The 21,587-nt window shown below is 50.9% G+C and overlaps 5 protein-coding genes across 5 annotated transcripts; 3 read left to right on the top strand and 2 right to left on the bottom strand.

Moving 5' to 3' along the window:
• Nucleotides 1-814: 814 nt before the first annotated feature.
• ACET3X_003902 (uncharacterized protein) lies at nt 815-1,921 on the top strand (the record flags this gene model as incomplete). The annotated part of the gene is made up of 1 exon (XM_069450048.1): nt 815-1,921. The coding sequence occupies one exon, from the start codon at nt 815-817 to the stop codon at nt 1,919-1,921; it is 1,107 nt and encodes a 368-aa protein (XP_069307880.1).
• A 175-nt stretch (nt 1,922-2,096) lies between these two features.
• On the bottom strand, nt 2,097-3,965 carry ACET3X_003901 (uncharacterized protein; the record flags this gene model as incomplete). Its single annotated transcript, XM_069450047.1, has 3 exons — nt 2,097-3,443; nt 3,493-3,605; nt 3,674-3,965. The coding sequence occupies 3 exons, from the start codon at nt 3,963-3,965 to the stop codon at nt 2,097-2,099; spliced, it is 1,752 nt and encodes a 583-aa protein (XP_069307879.1).
• Nucleotides 3,966-7,704: 3,739 nt separating this feature from the next.
• Nucleotides 7,705-10,004, bottom strand: ACET3X_003900 (uncharacterized protein; the record flags this gene model as incomplete). The annotated part of the gene is made up of 6 exons (XM_069450046.1): nt 7,705-8,806; nt 8,856-9,354; nt 9,402-9,492; nt 9,538-9,712; nt 9,776-9,882; nt 9,939-10,004. The coding sequence occupies 6 exons, from the start codon at nt 10,002-10,004 to the stop codon at nt 7,705-7,707; spliced, it is 2,040 nt and encodes a 679-aa protein (XP_069307878.1).
• A 2,015-nt stretch (nt 10,005-12,019) lies between these two features.
• On the top strand, nt 12,020-13,554 carry ACET3X_003899 (uncharacterized protein; the record flags this gene model as incomplete). The annotated part of the gene is made up of 6 exons (XM_069450045.1): nt 12,020-12,026; nt 12,078-12,139; nt 12,199-12,223; nt 12,386-12,618; nt 12,669-12,901; nt 12,954-13,554. 6 exons carry the CDS (start codon nt 12,020-12,022, stop codon nt 13,552-13,554), a joined length of 1,161 nt encoding a protein of 386 aa, XP_069307877.1.
• A 3,079-nt stretch (nt 13,555-16,633) lies between these two features.
• On the top strand, nt 16,634-20,917 carry ACET3X_003898 (uncharacterized protein). Its single transcript, XM_069450044.1, has 5 exons — nt 16,634-16,901; nt 16,960-17,332; nt 17,384-17,580; nt 17,636-20,613; nt 20,665-20,917. Exons 1-5 carry the CDS (start codon nt 16,695-16,697, stop codon nt 20,801-20,803), a joined length of 3,894 nt encoding a protein of 1,297 aa, XP_069307876.1. The 5' UTR covers nt 16,634-16,694; the 3' UTR covers nt 20,804-20,917.
• Nucleotides 20,918-21,587: the final 670 nt, after the last annotated feature.

Here is a 21,587-nt window from a genome sequence, read left to right as displayed (position 1 = left end):
CTTCTCGCAAAAACGCCTGTATGACAACTGTACTCTATTGGGCAATGGCAGCCAGCCCTGTACTCGCTGTGGGATGAGTGCTGCCAAGTGTCTTCCATCTCGTCACAGTCTTTGCAACCCATGAGCATCTTCTTCTTTCAGGTCCCTAGTTCTGGCTGAGGGCAAGAGCAATACCGTCTCTTGGAACTGCGTATGCGCTCTTGCATTGCGCGGCGAGTAGCTCATCCCACTCAGGATGAGATCGAGCGAGTTCCCCGCGCCGCTGGTGCCATTGGCTCTATACCGACAATGACTGGAATCCTTGGCCGAGTTCTGCACTATTTGAACCTCACCACAGCCTGCGGCGCAGTAATTGAAGGTCATAGGTTGTCTCGACGCACTAGGACAGACAATGCTACATTGTATGCGATGTGACAGCACATCACCAGCCCTGGTGGCGCTTCTCAAAAGATGGGCATATGCAGACCACGCAAGAACAAATAATGGCGACCGCGGAACACCAATAGCGAAATGTCATCGTGAAATACACTGCCAGACTATTGGAGGGAATGTAGCTTGCTGCTCCCGCCAGGGTTTGCAGGACATCCCTTTGCAAGGCCCAAATGGTGGCGGAACGGCACATTGATACCACAGCATCAATTGCAACCTCGGAGCCTTGATAACCATTTAATTACAAGATTTAAACCCACCTGTACTCGTGTTGCGCTTCAAGCTCACTCTTCACACCATCATTCACGATATCATTTATTGACAATTGAGAGCTGCTCATACCACAATCTTACCACAAGATTGCCTTCAATCTGGTGACTCCACAATGGCCGAACCGAAGACCATTGTTCTCCTTGGATCTACCGGGTTCCTTGGCCCATACATCACAGCCTCTTTACTCCAGAAACACAGTAACGCCAAAATCCTGTGCCTCAACAGGAGTGAAGATGGAGAGCAGCGCACCACATCATCTCTGCAGCGCATCAGCAGCAACAATCTCGCAATTCCAAGCCGCCTCCACTTCATCACAACCGACATTACACAACCAAACCTTGGACTGAACGATACTCAGTACAAGCAGCTCGTGCGCGAAGTCGATGAAGTAGTCTTCAACGCTTGGAACGCAAACTGGGCCATACCTCTCGCAAAATTCGAGCCACTCATCAATGCCGTACGCAACGTCATCAAAGCATGTATTGCCAGTCCCAAAAAGGCACGTGTGACGTTTGTCTCATCAAACTGCTCAATCATGAACTGGCCAAGCCGTCATCCCGAACAACCACTCATACCCGAGGAACCTGCTTGGGAAGATGCTAGCGCCGCGGACAGCGGATACGGACAGAGCAAGTGTATTGCTGAGCGACTCCTCGCCCGCGCAAACCTAGATTCCGGTGTACGCGTCGCCATTGTACGCGCAGGCCAGATTGGCGGACCGTCGTCTGCGATTGCTGGTTCCCCGGGCTGGCCAATCCAAGGCTGGCTATGGGTTACTTTCAAGACGAGCCAGCAGCTTGGTTGCTGGCCTGTTCACATGAATGCTGTCGACTGGATCCCTGTCGATGCTCTGGCAGAAGGTATCACCAACATTACACTTTCGCCGCCAAGTAACAACGACGTGACCAGAGTGTACAACATGATGCATCCTAACCCCGCACCTTGGGCGCTTCTGCACAGTGTCTTGACTGAGAAGTTTGGTTTGGCGGTCAAGGGAGTTACGCTTCCGCAATGGCTTGCCCTGCTTGATCCGAAGGTGTTCAAGATGCACGCTTTCATGGTCGCAGCGGGTGAGGGCAGGGAACAAGAGGCTATGGTCTTTCATAATGACAATGCGCTGGAGATGTTGCCCAAGGTTGAGAGTCTTACGGCGAAGCAGATTGAGGTATGGCTCAAGGGGTGGAAGTTGAAACTCGGAGAGGCGAGGGCCAGACTTTGAGGCAAGGAGGTCTGTGCGGAGGTGTGCCATTGTTGGATTGGAGGTTAGTAGCACCGCACTTTTGGACTTGAGAAAACAAAGCTTGGACATGAAGTTGAACGTCATCAATTCTTAGCACTGGGTATCATGCAACTGCGCTGTACGGCCCTGCCGTCGGGTACTCAACATGTACCATCTACAAAGTCTGCTTGCCTCTTGTCTCAATCGGCAGCACCAACATACTAAAGAACGCTGCGATAAACAATCCACCACTGGCATAGATGGGCGCCTTGGGGTTACTATTACCAGCCTGAATAGCAACAATCGGTGCGCATAGTCCAGCAACGCGGTTCAAGAAACTGCTCATACCGGTACCGGTACCACGGATAGGCGCGGGGAAGACCTCGGGTGTGTACGCGTACAAGACACCGTACATGATGTTCTGGAAGAAAGCCTCGAGACACGTGAAAGCGAGCTGGAAGTCGGAGTCGGACGAAATGGTGAACAGGAAGACGAAGACGCCAGTGATGACGGTGGCGATGGCCATGGTACCCTTGCGACCAATGTACTTGATGTCGACGGTATAGCAGGCGATGATTGACCCAGGAACACCGACAATGGCAGTGATGGCGTAGTTGCGGTACACGGTGCTAGTGTCGTTCTGAACGTCACCACCAGAGTTGGCGAGATACTGTGGGAGGAAAGCGTTGAAAAGCGGGTACGCCATACCGATGGTCGTCCATTGGAACCACAAAAGGGCAGTGGTAAGACCGATTGTCTTATCCTGGAACAATGTTCTGAAGCGCTTCATCGAGAACCGGCTGAGGGAGCGCTTGACAATCTCGAACACGCTGAGCTTCATGTCTTCTTGGGTGACTTCCTGGTCGCCACCGATTTGGTTGAGGATATCCTCGGTGAGCCAGGTATGCGTCTTGTTGTAGTGCGCGATACCGTAAACGGTAGCCACAGCCTCAGCCTGGCGACCACGAGACAACAGGAACTTGGGTGACTCGTAGAGATGGAACAGGAAGAAACGGCAGACGAACATGACGAACGTGATCGCACCGAGAGTCAAGATGAGGTATCGCCATCCCCAGTTGTCGGCCATGCTGCACTGCCCGAGGGGGGTATCGGAAGGGCATGAGAAGTTGGGGATGAAAGCCCAGGCCAATAGTGAAGCAATCAGATTTCCGACGGGCCAGAAGACAGAAAGTAGCGTCAACAGGTTTCCGGATGTTTGTGGCAGGAATTCGAGGAACAAGGCGCCATCGACTGGAAGGTTTCCACCAACACCGAGACCGATACATGCGTACAGTGCACATGTGCCAATCCAGTTAGGCCCGCCGCCGGACGCAAGACCGAAGACACCAGCGAGGAACAGGGTGAAGTTGAAAGCGAGACGGCGACCGATGATGTCGGATGCGGTACCCCAGAAAGATGCGCCAATGCAGAGACCGAGGAAGAGCGACAGTGTGGTGTATCTGACTTCAGTTTCGCTGACACCGAACTCAGCGCTGAGTTGAGGTAGCGTCAGAGCGACACCCTGCATTATGGTAAGCCCTGTTGTCAGTTGATGAATTTGGCAAACGCACCTGCAGCCACAAGTTGTCGGCCATCCAGCCGCCACCACAAAGAGCGAAAAGCTGCCACTGGTAGCGACCCATTCCCATATCCTGCAAGGCTTTGTTGATGACCTTGGATTTGCCTAGAGAGTATTAGTACTGCTTTTCCACAACGATCACCCAATACGATAAGAAATGCCACACGACGTACGGTCATATGGCGTGTCGGTATCTGAGGCGGCGACATCTGCTTCAATCTCTGCCTTTAGTGCTGCGATTGTCATGCCATGGTTAACAACACCACTAGATGCACTACTGTCAGGTCGCCTAAGGTCGCTGGGCTCATCGTCTTTGGTCGCTTTCTCTGATGTGCCGAGGGAGGCGCGTGGGTGGGCGGAAGACACAGAAGCGCGGTGGGTTGAATCATCAAGAGGCACATGGACACCTGGGAACTCGTCGACGTGGTGGGCCTTGAAGGGATTCACAAACATAGTTCGAGCCATCTTGGCGTAAAGGTGGCGGTGGTGGAAGCGCGATGGAGGTTGGGTGAGATTGTTGCTTGGGGTTGGCGCTATGTTAGTGAGGGTCTGATAACGGGATAGTCGCGGTTGGGATGGTCGAGTTCAGGGTCGCCGATTCGTCGATGCTGATGTCGATTTAATCTGTTGCTTGGTCGTTTGTGTGAACCGTCACGGCGTCTTCACCTAAGCAGGATGCTAAAGGCTTGTGAGGCTTGGAAAAGCTTGTGTATTGGAGTATGGCAAGCTTCCGCGACAGCAAAGTCGCGAGGAATGTAAACGACAAGAGTTGTATGAGCTCAGTCCCCAGAGAAGAAGTACCGCCCCTCATATACTCCAGTCCTCCCCGAGGCCTGTTAAAAAAAATCTGTTGGAACGGATAGACGATGTGGAACCAAGGGTGAGGTGCGCCTAGGTAGCGGGTGTCGAGGCGCGCAGTGACGTATTGCTTGGGTGGACCAAGCACCAGCCCAGCACGCTGCTGTGCCGTTGACTGCAAAGATCATCCAATGTCGCCGCTGTGGTTCATTCGATCTTTCAGGCTTGGCCTTAGTCAAAACCATCGCCCTGGTAAACTTCTCCCACTCTCACGTCCTGTGCGGTTGTGCGTCTGCAGGAGCTCGCCTCATGCACAACTATGACAGGGAAATTACATAGTGAGCCCTCGGTGGACATATCCGAACTCGATCTGGATGGGTTGGTCGCTATTGACCGACGATGGTAGTCGTCCTTGTGGCGAGTGCGGGTGTTCGTCGCACCCATGGCGAGGCTGTTTGCGTGTGGCGGGTCGACCGGTAAATTTCGCCGCGTGCCGAAACGCGACGGGCTAGGGATGTGCCGATTACGTTAACGTTTCTCAGGCTCTGCGCACGCGAAGTGGCTAACAGAACCGGCCTGAAATTATCTTCGGTCGTTGATCACACCGGAAGTAAGCGGGGGAGCTCGAGTCTTCTCGTTGCATGCCCAGATCAGGCATGTCGTCCCTGGGATATGCGACTCCAGAAGGCGGGACCGCTTCCACCCCAGCACCGATGCGAAATCGCTACTTGTCACAGGCGCGATCTGCGACTGCTCATCTACCAGAACAACTGGAACTGAAACCTTCAAGTTGTGCGCTGCACTTGCCATTGACTGTGGCAGAATTCCCGACCCTTACCGGCTCCACCGAAGCAAGTCCCTACAGTAGCCACACACCTGCCCTGGCAGCACGCGCCGAGTAGGTACCCTTGTGGGCCCGGCCTAAAGAAAGTCGTATCGACACGAGGAAGTGTCACGCGATGTGCCCGGTGCTACAGTAGGATCCACGACGCTTGTGTTGAGCTCGCATAGCATCGGTAGTGCTTCCCAGTACAACTTACGTACGACATGGTTGAGTTGTAACTTGACCAAGATCCCTGCCGTCCACGTCCCTGGAAAGACACACAAAAGTGGTCGTATTTGTCTGGTGCGTGCTCAAGTACTAGAACCCACCCTTGAGGCGTACACCATCACACTCTATGAATTTTCAATGTAGACTTACAAATAACTTCGGCGTGCAACACAGAGTATGATTCAGAACGAACCGGCCCCTCTGTAAGATCCTAGACATGCGCCTTCCTGCTCCAGACTGCTCCGCGGCTGCGTTGAAGTAGCGTCGAGGCAAGAAACGCTCTCGTTTCCAATGGCAGCATCAAACTTCTGGTTCGAGGTCCGCCAGGCAGTGGCCATCAACCATGGATCTGATCATTACCCTTACCCCGGGTGACATGCTCACTACCCACCAACACTACTACGGACATTCCCGTTCGATACCCACGGTTATTATTCCAGTCATCTCCTATCATCACCAATCATCATGTGCGGCGCGGAACCTCTCGTCAGTGCGAACAGTACCGAGTCCGTTGACGCATTCTACAAACTACTTGGGGAGCGGGAGGAGTTCACAGTATCCACACCAGCCAGCATCTCTCCAAGATGGCCAGCAGCCCGCAATGATCACTACTGCGCCCAAGACGTGTGTCGTCACGTCGTCCTCGACTTGTCTCCTCTACGTCTGCCATCTGACAGCGACAGCGATGTCCAAACGCCTGACGGTGATATCTCCAGTACCCAATGCGACACACACAGTCCAGTTTGTCCGCGGTTGGCCGATGAGTATGCTGCTGAGAGTCCTCAGTGAATTCATACAACATATAGAGCAACCGGCTCACTAACACCGCATAGAGCCAATCACGAGCAATATAGTCCACATTGGTCTTACGATGATCAAGATCTCCAAAACTCTCAAATACACCCCATGAACTTCGACTCACGCGCACGCGCTAACGCCCCGCAACAAGGGCTTGGCGATCTACATGTCAGCTACGTAGATTCCTATTTTGAGCTCCAGGAACAACTCGATGACTTATCTCACTCGTATCGCATCTTGTCGTTGGACCATGACCGTATGGCCAAAAAGCACGATAGCCTTCGACATATCGTCTGCGGGCTAGTTGCACAACAAAGCGCCCATGCTGAAGCTTTGATGGCTCTGAACGAGTGGAGGACGCGTACTCAGAAGAGCTTCGCTGAGGTACAGGTTCAAGATCGAGATCCCGAGCTTTTGTGTTATGGTACACCGCATTCGACGTCGACGGTGGATATCATAACCGAGCAGGCAGAACCTATCCCTATAGAGACGGGGAGTGCGACTTCCAAGATGACGGACAGGCGAGACTCTGGCGTTGCAGATCTGGAGACGCCTCTCATGACGCCGGTAATTTCACATGAAGAACATGTTGTACGACCTCACTTAGTACTGAAATTGCCGCCCCAATCGGACAATGAACAAGGACTTGTTAAGCCTACTAGTGGTTCCGCACCAGACCAGCATGGAAATTCCAAGCGAATTAGGAAACCGACGAAGAAGCGCAAGGCAGCTGAACTTGAGGCCGAGTCAACAGGGAAGAAAGCAAAGAAGAAGCACAGTTGATCGAGTGCATGCTGTGGTAGATTTGTCTGGGGCTGTGGGTCGACGGGGGCGAGTTCTCGCACTAGTAATAGAGAATGACACACCCGTTAGCATCCTCGATGTCCCGCGAATAGATGAAATTTCGAGGCCAAGTTGATCCATGCCATTCGTGTACCCCGCAGATGACGACCTGTGTGGCGTTTGTGGCTGTGTATGTATCGGGTAGCACAGACATTTTCCGAAGGTTTTCGGAATGGATCCAAGACCTGCAACCTTATCTTTATACATGCTTCTTCCACCCTTCTGAAAGTCCTAAGCTCATTCAATCTGGTGCAAGCATTTCTTTCGTCTCCGAGGCAAAATTCTCCTGGCTGTAGATGTATGGTTAGGAAAAGGAGAGAGCAGCGAATGTGCTCTGGATGGGAAGAGAAGTGCGAGTACGGCAGGGAATGCCTGTTTGATTTGACGTTGACAGAAAGCTAATGTGTATATAGATGCCGAAGGAAAAGCCCGAGAAACTGGACACGTCCTCTACTTGGTACAACGCGCGGTTGAATGGTCCCATCGCTGACTACCCAAATATATGTCCCAATGTTATTGGACTCGTACCGATTTATTAGCGGTGTAAGTTCGTCTCAACGCACTTATGGCAATGCCCTTCAGGTTTAAAGGCACTCAGATGCCTGGCAATGAGCTACAGATCTAATAATCTGCTCTCATCTACTAGCCCTAGGACTCAGTGTGGCTACGAGCGTGCGATTGCACCCAGGGTTGCTTGGACCACAGCCATGGCGCTCATCCCGTTCCACCAGCATCCCAATCATGTGGATCGCCTTGTGGGTAGGAATTGAGACGCAGATCTTGCCAGTCCCAAATCTGCTCCATGCCACCCATGTCCACAGCAGATGGATCCCCGACAGTACCAAAAGGGTTTTGGGCAAGAAATTGATCAATATCAAATGAGAGATCATCCGAGATGGTCCCTGGATGCAGATCGCCAGTAGTGGGAGGTGCCGGTGCAGCAGCTGGCTCTATAGACGCTACCGGAGGCATGGTTGCTACTGGTGTAGGCTTATGCGCAGGTAGAGGCTCATGCGTAGGTACTGGCGGCGTTGACTTGGGCACCGAGGAAGAAGCCTGTCGTTGGCGCTTACAGACTGAAGGGTTTCGCGAAAGTTCTGGTGTGGCCTGTACAAGCTTGGAAAGGAAGTTGAACGACGTGGCGCCAAGTTTTGTTGTTCCGCTGAGTTGATGCAGCATCTCCAGAGAGCTTTCGATAACGTCCACAACTTCCTCACGATGAGGCAGAGTACGCGCCTGGTCGTGTATGATGGTGGAGCAAAGCAGGGTCGCTGTATCGAAGATGCAGAACACGACCATGTGAAATTTTGCGTTGATCGGGAACTCATGATCGAAAAATTTACGCGCGACTCTCAGCAGACGCAGTGCGATGTCGATGCCTTTCTTCCGAAACTCGTCATCCTGACCAACTCTCTGACCTTGCCGCTCTCGAGTCAGGTAGGGTTTGAGAAAGTCGAGTTGTGTTAAGAGAATGACACAATGTAGCTGGAGACGCTGGAAGACAAAGTATGGATGCGTCTCATCGAAAGACGTGTCGGTATTCTTGAAACGGAATATCGGCGGTAAATCCGCAGCAAGCTTCTCGCATTCGGACTGTATTGTCAAAACTTGCTTATCTGACAGGTCAGCCTTGGATTTGGCACTTCCCATGGCAGTCGCGACTCTACGGCCCAGGTTCGCTTGTAGCGCTATGTGAGCAAAAGGTGAGAGCAGGTTTGGCTCCGTGGTTGACTCGTCCAGTCGTAGATTGGGGAATTTGAAGCTAAGATCCTTCTGGTCGATGAGGTTTGGACGACCTAGCCATGCCGACATTTGCCTGTGGCGCAACTTAGCGAGCATTCTTAGTAGGACTATCCTGTGCTTACCAGTCCCAGATGTACAGCAGCGTCCAGAGACGTCTCCTGATCTCGATGTCAAACTCACACAGGCCCTCGATACCTTCATCCTTGTCGATGCCCAGCTCTTGCGCTTCTCGTATTGTGCGTGAGAGTGCATGCCATGACTCCACTATCTTGGACTCGGATTTTAGCCAAGCACCTTTTAAGAACTGTTCTTGTACGCGTTCAATACTTGTTCTTGATGCTTCAAAACTCCGGCTCAGCTCTTCTGCTGCATCAGAAAATCGTTCCGTCAAGGTCTGACAACTGCAGGCCAGTTCAAACTCAATCATTTTACGAAGCGAAGGTGTGAGAAACTGCACGGAGTACGCGCAGACTCTTAGGAGCAAGCAGGTGAATTCTGGTGAGAGCTGTTTGCCGGCGCCCCGATCAGTCCACCACTGGACATACTGTTCAGCTAGTGTTGGCCCGTATATCGCGCTATATCGGTAGTTGACAACGCTCAGGAAGTGGTTGACAAATGCATCTGCGTGCGGTTAGCAAAGAGTCGTGTCTTACAATGGCTGCGCTTACCGGTTATTGATCTGGGAGGGACTGCAGAGAGGACTTTCTCTACGACGTCCGTCGTCCCAGATTCTGCAGGTGAGTCTTTACGCTTGCCACTCTTGAAAATATTAGCTGAGAGCAATGTTTTAGTGGCTCTGCTTACCTCTTCCACCGTGCCGACTTTGTAGTGGACGTGGCCGGGCATATATCCCCACACTTTCAGCCCGTCCTCGAGGTCTTCTAACTCACCATCTTGCGACTGCGATAGAAATGGCGGCCCCACGGGATCGGGAGCACTTCTTTTTGTGCCCTTGGTGGTACTGGCGGACGAGTTTTCCCTGCGCCATAGCTGTTACTACCCTATTCCGCTAACGATGGGATAGACAGGGGGGTCAACATACCGGGCAGACTCTGTAGACGACTCCGTTTGCCCTCTTTTAACAGAGAACTGGCAAAGATGGGGTACCTTTCGTGCCTGGCAATGATTGCAGGGCCACTCTCGCGAACACTAGCCCCGCCGTTAGTGAAGGGGTAGACGCAGGGTCGATCTTGACTAGTGCTAACCTTTTGCTTCCGGCGCTGGCATTCGGTGCAGGAGGTTGTTGCGCGACTGTCCTTCTGTGTCTCCATATTTGCTACTACTCTTCGTGAGGATCGATTGGGATCGTGATCGTTCAGGGTTGATCAACTGCCTAACGGACGAATCCAACGCTGCCTAGTTGTAGCACCCCGACCTCACCCCACTAGCCGCTGCGCCTCACGGGCCGAAGTTGGGGCTGACCCTGATTGCTCAGCACGTCATGTGATGTGGCAAGTCTCTTCCCTGGGCGAGGGATTGTTTGCGCAAAGGTAAATCTCTCATCTACAAGATCAACGGAACCTCCGACATTGGCACCGTCTGCCCAGGCTGCAGATCCAACTAAATTGCGCGGCGATGCGAAAGCCCGAGACTTTCCAGCCTACAAACTCGGTGCAAAAGCCTGCCGTGGCCGCTTTTCTTGCCCGTTCTCTTAGATTCTGCCACATCCAAGACACTCCGACTGGCGCTACCCTACAACATGTACAGTGAGAGAGGCCAGACCTATGGATTCGTCCCGGGATGCCTTATCTGAACACCGCATGTCTAGCCTACCTTCGCAGCTCCTAGCGACTTCGCACCGAGGACTTTTCTGGATTGCCGGCGTGTCTTGTCACACATGGTTGCGATTAGATTGATACATTAGTGAGTGCGTCTGTAGCACTTCCAGGCATTTCCGGTCGCCTTGGAGACTCACTGAAGCTGTGCCTTGACTAGCTCAGGCATGATGTCATCGTACCTACGTAGGCAGTGCTTGCAGCCCAGCGGCTAACCTCAACAGCGCGATGTCATTGCATAGCTACTAGTAGCGATTCGAAAACCGCCTTTGTATCCCAAGGATAAGTCGTTCGCATTCACAGAGCCGGCTCCTTTCTGCTTCGCGCCATAGTGGAGACACAGCTTCCATCTGCAGATAACTGGAGAATGTATTTCCGTCGAACGTGCCAATGATCGTGGAGATGAGCCATCTGCCGTCCTCAATAGTGGCGCAACAAAGCGCAGATCGCCACCCTCGAGAAACGTCTGTCGGAATTCCGCGCAGAAGTCGGACTTGATGATCCACGTGATACGGTCCCGAGTGGAAGGCCTCCAGGAGAGGACAGAGATTTCCTGTGTGCGAGTAACGGGATTGACGGAGACTTCTTGCTTATCGCTGAGGACGTGATGTAGGGGACCACTGAATGGTTGATTTTGGTTATACCCTGTTCCCCATCGAAGGCAACAAGTACCTCCTATACAGCGCCGATCGAGACTCCGATGAGATTGTATTAGGCGGATCTACGTGCATTACTATCCAAACTCAAGACCACGAAGACAACATCACGCCTATACCACCTCCTTTGGTTCGAGCCATTATCGCTAAATTCGACCAGGCATATGGAGAGGTGAGCGAGACTAAAAAAAAAGTGTATGAACGCGCCGCTCTGGATGTGTATGGTGGCATAGACAAGCTCAAGGCGTTGTAATGGTTGTGTATCGTGTTTCAGTAATCCGCTCATAAGCAGAGAATCTGAGGTGGACTGAGGCCCTATCTGGAAGAGTATGTGAAAAGAGATGTCCATGGAAGATGAAGGCTGAGAGATGACAAAGGAGACATAAGAAGAAGAGGAAGGAAGAAGGCAAGGCTAAGAAGAGGGAGAGGGTAGATGGCCAGTCGGTTCGTGGGGTGGATGATGATACTAAGTCGGTTCGTCGGGCTCAACCTTCATGAAACACATCGCATGCGTACTTAAATATCCATACACCAGTGCTACGAAATTCGGATTGCGAATAGCGTACGTTATTTCATCAGACTCAGCTGACAAATTTGCTATAGAGTGTACGCGTTCAACGAACACAGGACAGTCAAGGTTCCGTACCGCATATGGAATCATAGCTGTTGATTGTAAATCAACAGACGAACACACCATAGCGATATTCGCTTTGTCAACGTAACGCGACGCAGAGCGTGCGAGCCGAAGCGCTCCTATCCATGTTCAGAAGCTGCTAGGGTATTAACCTTTCTTTCGATTGGCTACGGTTCGGAATTTACACGGCTACTGGACGATCCGGGGGTCCGCGCATTACGATGTGCGGTCCGCGACTAGCTGCATCTTAGTAATTGTCTCCGACATCTGCATCCGCAGTCGTATTCGGTCCTATCCTGGAGTATCAGACTGCTTGGTTGGCAAGGAAGATAGTGGTTGGGGTATGTTTAGAGCGCGTATACTGTGCGCCGAAGACATTTTCGACTGATTCCAGGTCCAGCTCCAACGACGCGGCTCATTTTTTAGTACGTGATTGGAGGCTCACCTTTCTTCATTGGCTGCAGAGACCAAGAGAAGCATTGACAATCTATGATGTGAGCGAGGTCTGTGCAAGAGTGGTGGGGTGGAGTTGAAAGTCCGCTAGTCTACACATTCTCCGCTAGCATGCATCCACTAACCCTCATGAGGCCCAACAGGTACCATCAATCTTGGCGGACCGTTACTGAACTATTATATAGTGCTAACATTTTGTGTACATATCCCATTCAAAGCAACCAAAATTCTTTGCGATATCCTACAAGCCATCGAGATGAGTTCAACTGTCGTTGCAGTAGCTGGTGGCTCTGGCAAGCTTGGCCGCGCTATCGTCGAATCCATCGTCAACGCGGGCGGATTCACGGTGTTCGTGCTCTCCCGAGAAGTAAGCTCATATCGCATTGCTGTGCATCATAGGTACTGACGTTTGCACAGGCGACCGGAGATGCAAGACTCCAGGGGACGGACGCGAAGATACTCGCCATAAATTACAACAAGCCAGATTCCATCGTTGAAGTCTTAGAAAAGAACCGTATCGATACCGTAATCTCAACGCTTGGATCAATGTCAGGTATCGAGCCTGAGATGGCCCTTATCGAGGCTGCCAATCGATCCACCGTCACGAAACGCTACATTCCAAGCACATGGGGAATCAAATACACGCCTGAGTAAGCCACATATAACATTAGCCAACGATCTCATCGTTCTGACAGCAAACAGGGTTGCTAAGATTTTCTCAATGGCCGAGGGAAAGATTGCCTACCTCAACGCTCTGGAGAAGACATCATTGCAATACACATCTGTTATCAACGGATTCTTCTTGGACTACTACGTAGAGCCACATGTCAAGTCATATCTCACAGGTCTAACACTGGCCATCGACATCGCCAACAAGGCTGCTGCGATCCCAGGCTCGGGTAACGTCCCTGTTGTCTTCACCTATAGTTTCGACATTGGCAAATTTGTTGCTGCTCTTCTTGGCCAATCGTCCTGGGAGAAGGAGTCATACATTATTGGTGACAAGATCACACTCAACGAATTCCTCGCCATTGCTGAGGAGGCTAGGGGAACGAAGTTCGAGGCCACGTATGATTCTCTGGAGAAGCTCAGATCATACCAAGTCACTGAGCTGCCTTCTCATCCACCAATGTACCCATACTTTCCGAAGCAGATGTTGCAGGGTATGTGCGCAGTTTTCGGTATCTTGTTTGAGGAGGGTTTCTTCGATCTGAAACCACAGAAGTCTTTGAATGATCAATTTCCGGAGATAGAGACCAGGAAGGTTCGAGATCTGGTCAACGAGGCTTGGAAAGGCAAATAAATGACAAAAAGGAGGCGCAAGGGCTTTACAAGGCCTGCGTTGGCATGCCGTAAGGTCTACAACATGATAATTTGACCTACCTAGGTACTCTCTCACCTTACTGACTGCTCTGTGCGTGAACTTGTTCATGCGAGACAATACAAAAAAGGCAGAAAGATAGTCGAACATAACGCAGAGAACATTCAATAGCAGGGAACTGCTCGGAGTCATCCACCCAAACTACCAATCCCGGCACACTGCTTGTATATGCCCAGGTGACTGAAGTTACGAGAAGCCTAACATTCTCCAAGGTCTTCAGACCTACCGTGTTGAGACGTCTCGTTACAGAAAGCAGAAGAAGGCACTATAGTATGGCTCGTGATTGATGTATGTGGGCCACTTGCAGGGGCTCGACCTAGTTGGTGTTATTTGTAGATAACCTTGGAACTCGCGAATTGAGCTGAAGGCTCTTGTGGAGACGAGAGGCAACGAGTGGAGGCAGATCCTCGCTATCTGCGAGTAACGAAAGATCTAGTTGGGGTAAGCGTGAGGTCACGTACGCCCATCGAGATGTGATTATGTAAGTAACTCTCATTAGCGGAGGGCATTCCAAGGTCTGTCGGGCTTAGCGTCCCCACATGCAAAACTTAGGCCGATGAGCGCTACAAATGTGTAAGAGTCACTACTGGTAGGCACGGAAAGGGGCAAAAAAATGGAGAAGCAGGTAATAGAAGTCCGTTCTTGTCCGACTAATCTACATACACAGCCCCAGCGCAGGCGGAAAGCTCCACTATGTTGAAGCTTGCATGCGCGTCCTATGGTTCCGCAACCTCCCAAAAGCGCCCTCATCAAGTCAAATTGCTTCAAATTCCACGAACGTTTCCAAATCGCGCATTCTCAACAAAACCAAAAAGGACACAGCCCCAGCCCAACCATGGTTCCAAGCGGTCCCACGCTACCGAAGTATCACAAGGGCAAGGCGCAGTATAAAAGGCTTGCGCACGCCGCTCAGGTGAATCTCCAAGAGTACTTCACATCGTAACAAGTGCCCGAACACCGGTGACGGGAAATCGTAACAAGTTGCGTGGAGACCGGTGATGAGAAAATCTGTCGCTGACAGACTGTTCTGAGGTCTAGAACGAGTGAAGGTATCCTGTTGAGTTGCGCGGAGTTAGCAAGCTATGCTGGACGGCTTTTTGTGGTCAAAATCTTGTGTATTCTCCCTGGCCGAAGCCTCAGATTGTAACAAGAGCGCAAGCGCAAATTCTTCGTTCTACCCGCCTTTAGAGAGCTCCGAAGCTGTGTTCCGTATTGACCAAGATACTAATACGGCATGTATGTAGCATGCTCGTTGTGGCAGCCCTAGCAGCTTGTCGGTGGTATCCGTTGAAGATGAACGGTGTGGCGGGGGCGGATTGGAGGCGCGTACGCACACGAGCTTGTTCAATGTTTCGAGGGCTAAATCTTCGAGTCAGTGTAGGTGCTGGATATTTGGTGGAAGGTAATGGAGAAGAAGTTGAGGGAGAAAAGTGCACACACGGAGTTGCAGTGGAATGGGAATGGGGGAAGAAGTAAACCCACGGCGAGCTTGAAATTGCTATGGTAGTGCCTGGTAGGTTTAAGAGTTGATTGCTTGAGTCGAGGCAGTGGCCTACGGCTGTATCGTTGCCTTCGAATCGTAGGCTATCGAAGTTGGAGGCGATGAAGTCGGTGGACTCGCATGTGAGATACATCGGCCATGGCATATACCGAAAGCTCATGTAGTTAACAGGAGATTGTACAAAGGGTCAAAATGGTTGTAAGGGGAGAAAGTTGACCATAGAAAAGATGGACAGCATAGAGCGAAGCGCAGCTTTAAATAGTGCAGAATAAACACGACCAGCTCTCCCTTTCCTCTCCTCGAACGGCCATCCTTCCAAGTCTGACTGTTCGTAGGCGCAGCCTTACCCTTCGGGAGAGGGTGCAGTCGCAAGCTGTTGGACGTAATAGTCATGACCAGACTAGACTGCCCAAGTGGCAATGGCATGGAACTTGCGACTGCTCTCAATCCGTAATGTCCCCTTCTATCTTTGAAAGTGTTTGCAAGCAACCATGACTGGCGTAATACCTAATTTCAGGGTGAGCTTTTACTTGCGTTATCATATTAGGATGCGTGCATAACTAGGTAGAAAGCGCTTGCATTTCAAGGTTACAATTGACGTTACAAAGATTTTCTTTAGATGCAGAATACAAGCCTATAACTGCTCATCTACATAGCGCAGATTTAACGCATATCAGTTGTCAGGAGTCTACTCGCGAGACTGGTTGTGCTGATAACCATCGCTTAGGTGTCCCAGGACCGTCACAGCGAGGTCAGTATCTACAACAGGGCTCTGCTTGGCAGTCCTCTACTGGAAGTGTCTCTCCATGTACAATCGCGACTACAACAAAACCTGTTAGTATAAAGATTCCCAGCCAGTGGCTTGCATGGGCGGGTTGATAGCACGTCGGAGGTCGACACGTTATTACAGCATAGACTCCTGCTTCCAGTTTGGTATTGATGTCGTGAAGCTTGGCTACTTAAGGAACAGGTTTCCCGAGAACAAGAAGACCCGCAACGGTGGTCACCAGGAGCTCGAAAGCGGCTTTACACACTCGTGGCCCGCAACAGTGAACTCCAAACAGTGCCAGAGCCGACAACGACCTAGGGAGGAATATCAACTCTTAATATCTATAGCTGTATGCGTCTGACCTGATTGAGTTTGCAATACACATCGCTCTTGGCGCGAAGTATCCTCGGTGTGTGGGTTTCAGCGTGCGCGCCCTGTAAATCGTGAAATTCTGGCTCCATCATCAACTCCTCCTCGTCGACGTCGGAAACAAAAAATCAAACCTACTCCTCAACAGACGCGATCCAATCCAAGCGTTGCGCGCGTAGGGCGCCACTCGCAACTCAACTACAATCATGATTGGCTGCGCAGAGATGTCATGACGTTCTGCTATCCTAACGAGTGGTCACGGCGCCGCCTTGGTATCGCAGACCGGGATCCTGGATGTCCGTCTCGCGAGCTGCACGTGAAGCCATAGACGCGTTAGGCATCCATGGATGCCTACCATATTCATCAAGCAACGCGCCCTCTCTATCACAACGATGCGCATACGTCGCTCATGCATCGCCTACGATGGCGGACCACCACAACCCCCCCTCAATCATTCGCCATAGCTCCGACACCATGGAGGGGCCACTAGAAAGCCCGCTGGCTGCGATCGACATTCCAAACAGGATCGACGCAGAAAAGGCTGCTGCTGTCGACGACGGACAGTCAAGCAGGGACCCGGAAGAAGAAGAGGCAGACAAAGCGAAGGAGGGAAGTCTAAAAGACTACTTTGTAAGCCAGAGATCAGGGTGAATTTGAGTGGTGCAAGCTGATTTGTCTGCTCTCGTAGCGCATCTTCACATATGCCAGTACCACAAATCGCATACTTTATTCTCTTGGGCTCGCCGGCGCCATCGCTGTCGGTGCCGCCCTTCCTCTGATGACTCTTGTGTTTGGCCAGTCGACCGCAGAATTCAATCAACAAGCAACAGGTCAGAACAGCTCTACCTTCACCAGTAACATCAACACCTTGGTACTCTACTTTGTATACTTATTCGTCGCACGTTTTGTTATTGGCTATCTCGGCACTCTGTGCATATGTATTGCCGCAGCCAGGACGACATGCGCTCTGCGAGAAGACTTCTTAGACAAGCTGCTCCGTCAAGACGTGGCGCATTTCGACAAAGGCGGCAGTGGATCTGCTGCAACTCAAGTGACTACAAGTGAGAATACCAGTCTGAAAGTTGTGATATGATCGCTGACGGCACGCCCAGATGGCAACAGGATCAACCAAGGCATAGCTGAAAAGCTATTCACATGTGTCCAAGGCATCTCACTCTTTTTCTCCGGTTTCATTGTAGCGCTTGCGGTTCAATGGAAGCTTGCTCTGATCGTGATGAGTATAATACCTGCCATCTTCCTCGTCACTGGAGTATGCATAAGCCTAGATGCGCCTATCGAAGCTAGAGTGGTGAGTACCCACATCTCTTTCGATCTGACAACCTCAAGTAACGATTGCTATATAGACCAAAATTTACTCGCAAGCTGGTACCCTGGCACAAGACGCAATCAGCTCGATCCGAACTATTCACGCTTTTGGGGCTCACCAAAAAATCGTTGATGGCTACGAAGCATACCTCCAGAAGGCGCACAAGGAAGGTAACAAAAAGTCCGTCATTTACGGCGTACTCTTCTCCGGTCAAACTTTCCTGGTTATGTCATGCACTTCGTTGGCCTTCTGGCAAGGTTTTCGCATGTTCCAGAGTGGGGAGATTGGCGATGTGGGCACAGTCTTTACCGTCGTCCTGAGTGTTGTGCTCGGTGCTACTGCAACACTACTCATTTTCCCACAGTTTCAGGCTTTCACGAACGCTTCCTCAGCGGCGGGAGAACTGTTTCTTATTATCGACAGTCCGTCAAAACTTGATCCACTCTCGACCAAAGGCATGCAGCCATCCAGCTGTAACGGGGAAGTCATCATCAGCGATTTACGTTTTGCGTATCCGGCACGACCGAGTGCCCAAGTTCTGCGAGGTCTAAGTCTCTCAATTCCAGCTGGAAAAACAACGGCCTTGGTTGGACCCAGTGGCTGCGGCAAGTCGACCCTAGTTGGATTACTCGAACGGTGGTACCAGCCTACTGCCGGTCAGATCCTGCTTGATGGTCGAGATATCTCTGAATACAACACAAAGTGGCTGCGGTCCAACATCCGCCTCATTCAGCAGGAGCCGACCTTGTTTCAAGGCACGATCTTCGAGAACGTCGTCAAGGGCTTGATAGGAGACCAAAAAGATCTGCCAGTGGAAAAGCAGATGGAGCTCGTTCAAGAAGCGTGTAAGAACAGCAATGCACATGAATTCATTGAGGCGCTACCGGAAGGTTATCACACTCAAGTCGGAGAGCGAGCAAGCATGTTGAGCGGTGGTCAACGACAGCGCATTGCTATTGCTCGAAGTATCATTTCTAACCCCAGAATCTTGTTGTTTGACGAAGCAACAAGCGCCTTGGACCCTCGCGCTGAAAAGGTTGTGCAGAGCGCACTCAACCGCGTTTCAATTAACAAGACCACGTTGATCATTGCTCACAAGCTTGCCACTGTCATGGCGGCAGATAACATTGTGGTCATGAAAGATGGTCAAATCTACGAGCAGGGCACGCATCATGAACTTGTCGAGAGTGATGGCCTCTATGCGGCAATGGTCCACGCGCAAGATCTTGGTACAAAGGCCATCGACAGGGACATTCAAAGAGAACTGCTAGACGCAAGGAATGTCGAGGAAAGCGTAGACCTTAAACCCACTTTGCAGCGAACGCAGTCGCATTACAACACGACAGAGCTCGGGTGCGAGGTCGAGCACCTTGCTGCTGGAACCCTCGGCTACTCTCTCATCAAATGTATCTGGATCATGCTAAAGGAGAATTTTGATCTTCACTACTGGTACGCCGTCACAATTATCGGTGGAGTCATTGGCGGTGGTACCTACCCAGCGCAAGCTATTATCTTCTCCCGTCTCGTCCGAGTCTTCACACTGCAGGGGTCTGAAGCACAAGAGCAAGCCAACTTTTGGGCGCTCATGTTCTTCGTGCTCGCTCTTGCCAATCTGTTCGCATACTTCGGTATTGGCCTTGCATGCAACAGTATTGGACAGACTTTGACTCACAGATATCGCAAAGAGATGATCGAGCGCGTCATCAGCTTCGATCAAGAATTCTTCGATCGTCCAGAGAACTCGTCCGGTGCATTGACCTCAAAGTTGTCATCCGCGCCTACAGCGCTGCAAGAATTGATGTCTGCGAACCTAGGTCTCATGTTCAATATATTGGTCAACATTACGGCAAGCAGTGCGCTTGGCATAGCTTATGGCTGGAAGCTTGGACTCACATTGGTATTCGGCGGACTGACCATTATTGTAGCTGCCGGCTATTATCGCATACGAATCGACCAGAAACTTGAAGCTGCTACAGAAGAACAGTTCTCAAGCAGTGCCGGGTTGGCAACAGAGGCTGTCACATCCATTCGAACGGTCAGCATGCTGACTCTCGAAACTTCAATCATGCGCGAATACAGCGACACGCTCCAGGCTATCACAAGAAAGGTCATTAGAAGCCTGACCTTCGCACTTGTCCCGTACGCGCTTTCGCAATCCGCCGATTTCTTAGTCATGGCTCTAGGCTTCTGGTATGGATCGCGGCTGATCGCGAACAGCGAATACAACACATCGCAGTTCTTTGTGATCTTCATCGCTATTGTCTTTGGTGGGCAGGGTGTGGCGCAATTCTTCATGTACAGCACCTCCATCACAAAGGCAGAAGGGGCCGCGAATTACATCCTGTGGCTGCGCACTGTGAAGCCTAACATCCACGAATCAGACGAGACACGCGGTAAAGGGCCATCGTCGGACGGAGTCATCGCAATGGAAGACGTTGAGTTTAGATATAAGCAACGTGACGCGTCGAGGGTGCTGAGAGGTATCTCCATGAGAATCAAGCCTGGCTCCTTTGCTGCCTTTGTTGGCCCCTCAGGTTGTGGCAAGAGTACAGTTGTTTCTTTGCTACTTCGGTTTTACGACCCGATATCTAGACGCATCACATTAAACGATCAAGACATATCACACATGTCTCCCAAGCTATATCGCCGTTACATGTCGCTTGTCCAACAGGAGCCACCACTCTACCTTGGTTCAGTACGCGACAATATTGCCCTCGGTCTCGAACATGAGCCTTCGGATGCAGAAATCCAGGAAGCCTGCCGCCAAGCTAACGTTCTGGAGTTTGTTGCTTCGCTACCTGAAGGTCTCCAAACCCCTTGTGGGTCCAAGGGTTTGCAATTCTCCGGTGGGCAAAGGCAGCGTATTGCGATTGCGAGAGCGTTGATTCGCCAGCCACGGTTGTTGTTGTTGGACGAGGCAACGTCAGCATTGGACACTCAGAGCGAAAGGGTCGTCCAGAAGGCGCTGGACGAGGCTGCGATAACAAGAACAACCATTGCTGTTGCGCATAGACTGTGAGTATCTCCAACTGGGCATTGGGATAACGGCTCGCTGATATCATATAGGAGCACGATCCGACATGCAGATATTATCTTCGTCATGGAAGATGGCACAATCGCAGAGATGGGTACCCACGAGGAACTGCAAAGATTGAGAGGTAGGTATTTTGCTACGTGCTTGGCGCAGTCACTTGACCAGGCATGATTTTGTGCGGAAATTACGACTCACCAAAGATGGCCTTATGTGTGGGGTGAGGTTGCAGAATTTAGCATAGTCATACGTGTTATTCTTATTCAATTTCTTAATGCATGATGTCGGAGTGTGAAATATGCTTAGTATATTGGGGATCATAGCTTTTGCATCCCTATGCTCGCGAGTTTTCTCATTTCAGAGTGAACACGATCTATAGATTGCTCGATTCTGCTCCTCCAGACTTCTCAGAGCTACTTGGAAAAGGAGGCCTCCGCAAACGTTGAAACTTTATCACAAAATTAGTAGATTCTTCCTCTTTAACTTACGATGTTAGACTATAGTTACTATCTAATTTATCTACTTTATCTTATAGTACTGCGATAATGTATATTAACTTAAACTAATTATAACTTCCTTAATTGTTAATAGTCTAAACAAACAAGTTCTCTCAATAGAATTCGCAAGTATACCTAGGTAAAGATACTCCCGAGGTCATGCTAACAGTCGTCCCTCGACCCTGCCCGCTTCATCTAGCTATGGCGTGACATTCACTTTAGTATTAGCACTGATAGTGTTGAGGTCGGAGCTGGTAGAGCAGAACGAGGTAAGCCGGTGGGGAATTCGTGAAATATCGAATGGGTCGCCTATGACGCCACAAGTAGCGGCAGCCCTTGATGATACTGCACAACCAGAATTCTGTCCATTGGGAGCCAGAAGTGCCAATCAATATAAAACAAATTTAAAATTCAAGAACTACAAAGATGGCCCAAATAAGAAGATCTAATGGCTCCATTTA

Source organism: Alternaria dauci, chromosome 3 (genome assembly GCF_042100115.1).
Source record: "Alternaria dauci strain A2016 chromosome 3, whole genome shotgun sequence".
Lineage (NCBI taxonomy): Eukaryota > Fungi > Ascomycota > Dothideomycetes > Pleosporales > Pleosporaceae > Alternaria > Alternaria dauci.
The sequence above is the reverse complement of the archived record's forward strand: the minus strand, read 5'-3'. Positions and strand labels throughout refer to the sequence as shown.

Bases quoted from the DNA above. Each gene is read 5' to 3' on its own strand.
- ACET3X_003898 (XM_069450044.1), top strand. From the start codon at position 16,695: ATGGCGGACCACCACAACCCCCCCTCAATCATTCGCCATAGCTCCGAC. The intron at 17,581-17,635 runs GTGAGTACCCAC...ATTGCTATATAG, and splicing joins CGCCTATCGAAGCTAGAGTG to ACCAAAATTTACTCGCAAGC. The intron at 20,614-20,664 runs GTGAGTATCTCC...GATATCATATAG, and splicing joins ATTGCTGTTGCGCATAGACT to GAGCACGATCCGACATGCAG.